Source organism: Chenopodium album, chromosome 2 (genome assembly GCF_948465745.1).
Source record: "Chenopodium album chromosome 2, dcCheAlbu1.1, whole genome shotgun sequence".
Taxonomy (NCBI): domain Eukaryota; kingdom Viridiplantae; phylum Streptophyta; class Magnoliopsida; order Caryophyllales; family Amaranthaceae; genus Chenopodium; species Chenopodium album.
In genome coordinates, this window is record NC_137835.1 from 29,456,450 (window position 1) to 29,464,483 (window position 8,034).

The window sequence follows — 8,034 nt, forward strand, 5'->3', positions numbered from 1 at the left end:
TCATGTCAACTAACAATCACCTACATGGAATTCCCTTGGCTTCTTGAATTTGTTTGCTCTTGCCTTGTAACTCTCATTTGCCTTCTCAATTCTCTTCTTGACATCTTCATAAAGCTTTTTCATCATTGCAACTCTATCTTTTGCCTCAAAGCTCCTCTCCTCTTGAGGGATACTAGGCAACAAGTCAAGTGGTTGGGGATTGAAGCCATACACTACTTCAAATGGTGTCTTCCTGGTAGCTATGCAATGAGAGCGATTGTAAGAAAATTCAACTTGTGGTAGCTTAAGATCCCAATCTTTCATGTGTTTGCTAATAATAGCTCGGAGAACGGTGGACATGGTACGGTTAGTCACCTCGGTTTGGCCATTGGTTTGAGGGTGGCTAGAGATACTAAACAAGAGCTTGGTTCCCACTAACTTCCGCAAAGTCTTCCAAAGGTAGCTCAAGAACTTAGGATCACGCTCCGACACAATACTTTTTGGAATGCCATGAAGCTTCACCACTTCTCTAAAGAACAAGGTAGCCACATGAGAAGCGTCGTCGGTCTTTTGGCAAGGAATGAAGTGAGCCATCTTGCTAAAACGATCAACCTCAACAAACACGAAATCATTTTTCTTTTGAGTGCGAGGGAGAGCAACCACAAAATCCATACTAAGATCACCCCAAGGGTGACTTGGGACCGAAAGAGGAGAGTAGAGTCCTTCACGGAATTGACTCTTAGCCTTGTGACAAGCCCCACAACGAGCTATCACAACTTGCACATCACCAAACATCTTGGGCCAATAAAAGTGCTCTCGAAGAATGTCATATGTTTTTGCAACCCCAAAGTGTCCGGCTAGTCCTCCTTGCTGAGCTTCCTTAACAACAACCGTCGATGAGAGCATTTCGGAACACAAAGCTTGTTTCCCTTAAAAAGGAAACCCTCTTGCACCATGAAAGAGCCATCCACCCCTTCCTCAAACTTCTTCATCAACCCACCAAAATCCTCATCATCGCGATACAACTCTTTTAGCAACTCAAACCCTAAAAACTTTGCATCAAGAATAGAGATCATACAATGCCTCCTAGAAAGAGCATCGGCAACAACATTGCTCTTCCCTTCTTGTACTTAGTAGAGAAAGTGAATGATTGGAGGAATTCAACCCATTTGGCATGCCTTGCATTGAGTTTATGAGAACCATTGATGTACTTGAGAGATTCATGATTGGAGTGTAGTACAAATGGTCTAGGCCTCAAGTAATGTGACCAATAATCAAGAGCCCTCACAATAGCATAGAACTCCGTGTCATAGGTACTATACCTCATTCTTGCTCCACCAATATTCTCACAAAAATAGGCAACCGGCCTCCCTCCTTGCATAAGAACCGCTCCAACTACAACCCCACTAGCATCACATTCAACTTCAAAGGGTTGATAAAAATTTGGAAGAGCTAAGATTGGAGCCTCACACAATTTCTTCTTGAGGGTCTGAAAAGCCCTTTGAGCCGATGGTGTCCACTCAAAAGTACCCTTCTTCATGCATTCGGTCACCGGGACCAAAATAGTGCTAAAATTCTTCACAAACCTTCGATTGAAGGATGATAGTCCATGGAAACTCCTAACTTGAGTGAGAGTAGTAGGAGTAGGCCAAGATTGAATGGCCTCCACTTTACTAGGATCCATTGAGATCCCTACATTCGAAATCACATAGCTAAGAAAAACAATACTATCCACCATAAAAGTACACTTTTCCAACTTGGAAAAAAGCCGCCTACTTCTTAATATTTCAAATACTTGCCTCAAATGTTTAACATGGTCAAGTTCACATTTTCTATAACACAAGTATGTCATCAAAATAAACAACAACAAATTTACCAATGAAGGGGCGAAGTACCTCCTTCATGAGCCTCATGAAAGTGCTAGGAGCATTAGAGAGCCCAAATGGCATAACTAGCCACTCATACAAGCTTTGCTTTGTCTTGAAAGTGGTCTTCCACTCATCTCCTTCACGCATGCGAATTTGATGGTACCCCATCCTCAAGTCAATCTTCGAAAACACTTTGGAACCATATAACTCATCAATCATATCATCAAGTCGGGGAATAGGGAAGTGATACTTGATGGTGATGTTATTGATGGCCCTACTATCCACACACATCCTCCATGTACCATCCTTTTTAGGAACCAAAAGAGTCGGAACCGAACAAGGGCTAAGGGATTCCCTCACAAATCCTCTTTCAATCAACTCACCAACTTGTCTTTGAAGCTCTCTTGCTTCATCGAGGGTACACCTATAAGACGGTCTATTAGGGAGTTGTGATCCGGGAATAAGATCAATTTGATGCTCAATTCCCCTAAAAGGTGGCAAATCGGGGGGAGATCATCGGGAAAAACATCATGGTACTCAACCAATACTTCCTTGACAAGGGGGTGGATTGGGTTCTCTCGCTCACTCTCTTGTGTTTCCCTAAGAAGACAAATAAAGACAAGGTGTCATTGATTTATCTCCTTTCCCATCTCATTTTACCCAATGAGAAGGTTCTCTTTGATTGTGTTTCCCGTACCCAAGGGTTCTTTGTGTTTGATGGTGGGGGACAAGGGGTTGAGTACAATCTTCTTCTTATCCATCATGAATGAATAAGTGTTCTTTCTTTCATCATGCATTACATCTCTATCAAATTGCCAAGGTCTACCAAGCAATACATGACAAGCATCCATAGGCAATACATCACAAAATACCTCATCCTTATATAGCTTGCCAATTGAGAAAGAAAGAAGAGTTTGTTTCGTTACCTTCACCTCATTGTGATTGTTAAGCCATTGAAGGTTGTAGGGAATAGGATGATCGGTGGTTTAAAGATTGAGCTTGCTCACCAATGTTGTTGAAGCCACATTAGTGCAAGATCCACTATCAATGATAAGGTTGCAAACTCGATCCTTGATGGTGCAACGAGTTTGGACGATGTTTTCCCTTTGCTCTTCCGCCAAAGGGGTAGAAATGGAGTGAAGTGTTCTCCTCACAAAAAGGATTTGACCCTCATCGGTTTCAACTAGAATCTCATCCTCTTCATCATATGCAGGGTCTCCAAAATCCCTCTTCTCATCTTCGTAATCATCATCATCATCCATTTCACGAATCATCATAGCTCTACTATTTGGACACTCATTAGCAAAATTTCCATAACCTCTACACTTGTAGCAAGTCTTCCGATTGCTCATCTTGTTGTGATCATCTTTGCTAGAAGAGTACATGGGAGCCTTGCCTTTTTCATCCTTGGCAATAGGCTTGCTTATCTCACCCTTTGGAGCAAAAGAACTCTTGAAGGTAGGCTTAGTATACCCACTAGCACTACTCACCTTGTCATACTTTTCAAACTTCAAAGTTTTTTGCACCACTTGATCAAAACTTCCATGGGCATGAACATCAACCTTTTGCCCAAGCTTTCTTTCAAGACCACCAATTACCTAGCAATCTTATGCTCTGGTGCTTCTTCAATTCCACTCATGATATAAAGTTTCTCAAACTCCCTAGTATACTTCTCTACCGACATAGTTCCTTGCTTAAGAGAGTTCAATTTAAGATAAGAATCTTGCAAATAATCTTTAGGCACAGAGGCCTTGTTCATATGTTTCTTCAATTTCTCCTAAGAAGTGATTTTTGATTTTCTATCTTTCTTCCTACGATTCTTTAAGTTCTCATACCACAAAGAAGCATGTTTTTTGAGTTTAAGGATGACCAATTTGAAACGTTTTTCATCATTATAACCCTTATATTCAAACACATTCTCCATACTCCTAACCCAATCAAGAAATTCATTAAGATCAAGATTACCTTCAAAGTACGGAAATTCCAACTTGATGTCTCGGTCACGGTTGTCCTCATGGTGTCGTTGGCGGTATTCCCTTCTTCGGCGAGGAGAGTAGAGTCATCTTCTTCACTAGGGCTCCTCCTTCTAGGACTCCTTCTATTCTCCAAGACCTCAAGAAGTCTATCAAACTTCCTTTCTAGATCATCCAATCTAGATTTTTCATTGTAACCTTCATCATCTTCATAATAGTATCTATCACTCATGTTTCAATATATAAAGCTTGTATTTTGAAGAGAAATTTCAAATTTTTGTGGGAAAAGATGAGATCTTTTGAGAGGGGAAAGAGAAATTCAAAAAGGTAGGATCTTTATAGGCTAATAACCTAGGATCTTGATACCAAATGATATGAAATAACCAACAAACCCAAGAAAAAGGGAAGGGAGGAGAAATCAAGTAACAACAAGTTCAAACCAACAAAACAATAAACCTATCTCAACAATCACCAAGATATATGAAATAGGGATCTTAGTCAAAGCTAACACCAAGTAAAGCTAGGATTAAGGTGTAACCACAAAGATTACAAGGGATCAATCACAAAGAAAGCAAGATAATCACAAAGATTACGATAGAGAGGGAAAGTCTCTTTGATTACAAAATCAAGCAAAGTTCAACATTAATTGAGATAGAAAACGTCTTAAAACAACTTAAATAGTTCGCACAAACTGACAAGAAAACGGGAAAAGGTTCGTCCAAACTCGTCCGAACTCTGGGTAAGTTCGGTCGAACTGTCCTACTCCTAGAGTTCGACCGCTGCTGCAAAACTGACAAAATCGGGTTGGAAACTGACAAAATGGTTCGGTCGGACTTCCTAGGTTCGGCCGAACCTCTTCAATTCTTCTTGTCTTCAAGTGTGATGATGGTTAGTCCCGAAAGGTGACCTCCAAGGAGCTTGGCCCAAATTCGGGTCAAGACACGTGGCAAGTCTTCCACTTCTTCCACTAAGTTCCATGCACCCGCGTCACAAGACATCATACAAACAAGGTAGAAATTGAGAAATCCAACTAGTATTACTGAACATATTATGAAAATACCCAAATTTTATAAATGATATAAGTTATCAGCTCCTAGCAGCTGCCCCATTCATACCCCTCCCTACCTATCCTAGATTTCATAGCAATATCATGATTTCGAAAGCATAAAGAAGATGAATTTCACTTCTATTAACTTTTAGATATATTAGACTTACTTTAACTTATTTTGTATCTACTTTTATTACTTGAAAACTAATCAAGCTCACTTACCCAACAATTATAGAAAAAAAGAGACAAGGTATTTCAATCTTAAATTCAAGCTAAAAAATAAATTGTTCACAGTTCTAATAGAGGAATCAAACAAAACCAAAAAGAACATCCAACCTCATCACCTTTTAACCATTTAAAGAGTTTCAGCATCAAATTAGAAAAAAAAAATTCATTTATATAGATAAATTTCACGTATAATAAGATTAAATTCAATCAAATAAAACAATCAAAGAACCGAATCAAACAAAACAACAACATCAAATAGCACAATTCTCTATTAAAAACATCTATAAATATCTCTTTGAAAATCAAATAGATAAAATTAATTTGCAACGATTTGTTGAATTTAGACCTAATTATAGCTTAAATTACAAAAGACTTAAGAAATTGTCACCAAAATTCTGATTATACCTTTTACGAGCTCGATTTTGCATGCTCGAGTGAAATTTTAAGCATTTTTTGGAGATATTTGAATCAAATTCACCAAATTGAACAATTAACCTTCATATTCCAGTAAGCCGCTTCAATGGAGTAGTGAAAAAACGAAATTCGCTTCAATGGAGTAGATAAAGCTTGTAGGTCGCTTTAATGGAGAATTTTAGAGCCTCGTTGTAATGGAGGAGAGAGAACATCCTTGAGGAGAGAGAAGTGCGCTTGCCTTTTCGGAAATCAATGAAATTTGCGTGATTTAATCATGGCCGTTGATCGCGCGCCTATTTTTGTTAGATCTAGCAGTCCGAATTAGTTCCTAGTTCCTATTTTGCAATTGGTTCTCATTAATACCAATATATATATTGTGCATAAATGTTGAATTTAATGTGCATTAATTTGTGATTTTCCAGATTATCATATATATTGTATCATGTCATTCAATCTAACGCCTATAAATGATGTAGTAGTCCGTGTTCTTATTTTTTTCAACCAATGTGCATATTCTCATAGTTGAATATGCATAATCTTTAAATTGAATATGCATAATATTAAAAAAATATGTGAAAGCATTATGTTTGGCCAAAAAAGCATGGTAAACAATGAGAATTAATCTTATGCAGAACCTACAAATTACAGATACGAGCAATCATAATTAATACTAGTAGTTTCATCAAAAATGTCTTCCACTGCCTATTTCAGACACCGATCGATTCACATATCACCTTGTTACTTTATAACTCACGACTTTAGTGCAGATCGTCGTAATCATCAAATTTTCAATGTTACGGAATTCAATTAACTAATCCGAATTTCAATGATAAAAAACACAGACACATCATAATTATAAGAGAAAGAGAATTTGTAGGTGGACGGAGAGAGATAGAAAAGAAGACGAGTAGTGTCAATTTAAAGTAAAGGAAAGTGAAAAAATTGAGGACGAAATTGGTCGAGCTTGATTAATGGAAAAGTGTGAATTATTGGGAGTTAAAAAGATCAATCTAAAGTTCTATAATCTGCTGGTGATATTCTGTAGAAGTTTGGTGAGGGTGATGAAGTAGTGTTGTTTTTATCATTAATATCAACCGCTAGATTGTTTTGAATGAAAGGTTGAGATTCCTTCTCATCATTCTCATTAGATCCTAACCCTAAATATATATATATACAAAATGTGCATAATTTTTGAACTAAATGTGCAAAAAAAAAAAAAAAAACTGACTTAAATTTGATGTGCATAATTTTCATTTTTCCATAAAATTAAAATTTTTTATCAGTTTGAAACACAATTATGCACATTTAGTATAAATTATATGCACATTTAGTATAAATTATATGCACATTTGTTCCTTCTCATCATTCTCATTTTAAGTTCCTTCTCACTAGATCTCAACCCTATAATATATATAGGTTTTACATAAAACCAAGGGATTAAATCCTTGTTAATTACTATAGATAAAACTGTTTAAACCCTTATCAAACTACTACTTGCGAGTATCCCTTTTGATCCTATAATTTATTAAATAGTCATTTGTTGTCAAATAACGGATAATCCTAAATCCTAAACTAAGTATTTTTCTTCTGACTCTTGGGTTATTTTGATTATGAAAAAATATTACCAATACAAAGTAATTTAAACCTGCCTATGAAAAACTATATTTCACGTATAAAAGATAATACCAGACTAGAAAAAACATATATCCAAACCTAAGAAAAGCTATACCTGATTATCGTAACTATCTTTAAACCAAGTGATATAACATCGGACTGTACTAAGATATTGCCATACAGAAAATTGTTAAAACCTGACAAACTTATATCACAGTATCACACCAAAGAATCAGAAATAATAAGTGAGATACTAATTTTATGTATGATATATATGGATGTAATATTAATGATCCTTTGTAAGTCTTTATTGAATCTCAACAACCTACAATTTATATGAACTATGAGATCATGACTATAATGTCTAACTTCGTATAATGTCAAAATATAACAGACAATGTTGAATAATATGATTATCAGACATTAAAGTGCAAAACCTAATATTATTAATTTTCTTCTGACAAGACAAATTTAATTTCTGATAGTGAATGATTATTCTTGTTATTCTTGGGATCTAGTGCGATGTGTTCTTATGGGGAGAAGTGTGAGAATCTAAGGGACATCAGGCTACTACTACTGGTACATTAGGCTACTACTACTAGTACATCAAGTATTAGTTGTATATACATTAACCACGCAATATATATACATTATAAAAGGGGGGGATTCTCAAAGGTAGCTATGTGATTGTGCTCGTTCTCAATGGTAACAAAATATTAGGCAAATTCTCCTAGATACCATTATTTTTTATAAATTTCTCAAACATGATTATATTTGTACAATTTGCAATTAAGTAGATTAATAAAACAAGAATTAACTTATAATTAAAGAATATATATTATAATATCAAATAATCATAACAAATACATTAAGGGAATAATATTTTTTTTCCAAACAAACATGTAAGCAA

General features: G+C 36.1%; 1 protein-coding gene across 1 annotated transcript; it reads right to left on the reverse strand.

Moving 5' to 3' along the window:
* Window positions 1–1,051: 1,051 nt before the first annotated feature.
* LOC145571033 (uncharacterized) lies at window positions 1,052–4,052 on the reverse strand. Its single transcript, XM_081630134.1, has 6 exons — window positions 3,813–4,052; window positions 3,446–3,540; window positions 2,855–3,386; window positions 2,434–2,447; window positions 2,150–2,334; window positions 1,052–1,671 (listed from the first exon to the last, which is right to left on the reverse strand). Exons 1-6 carry the CDS (start codon window positions 4,050–4,052, stop codon window positions 1,052–1,054), a joined length of 1,686 nt encoding a protein of 561 aa, XP_081486260.1.
* Between the last annotated feature and the right edge of the window lie 3,982 nt (window positions 4,053–8,034).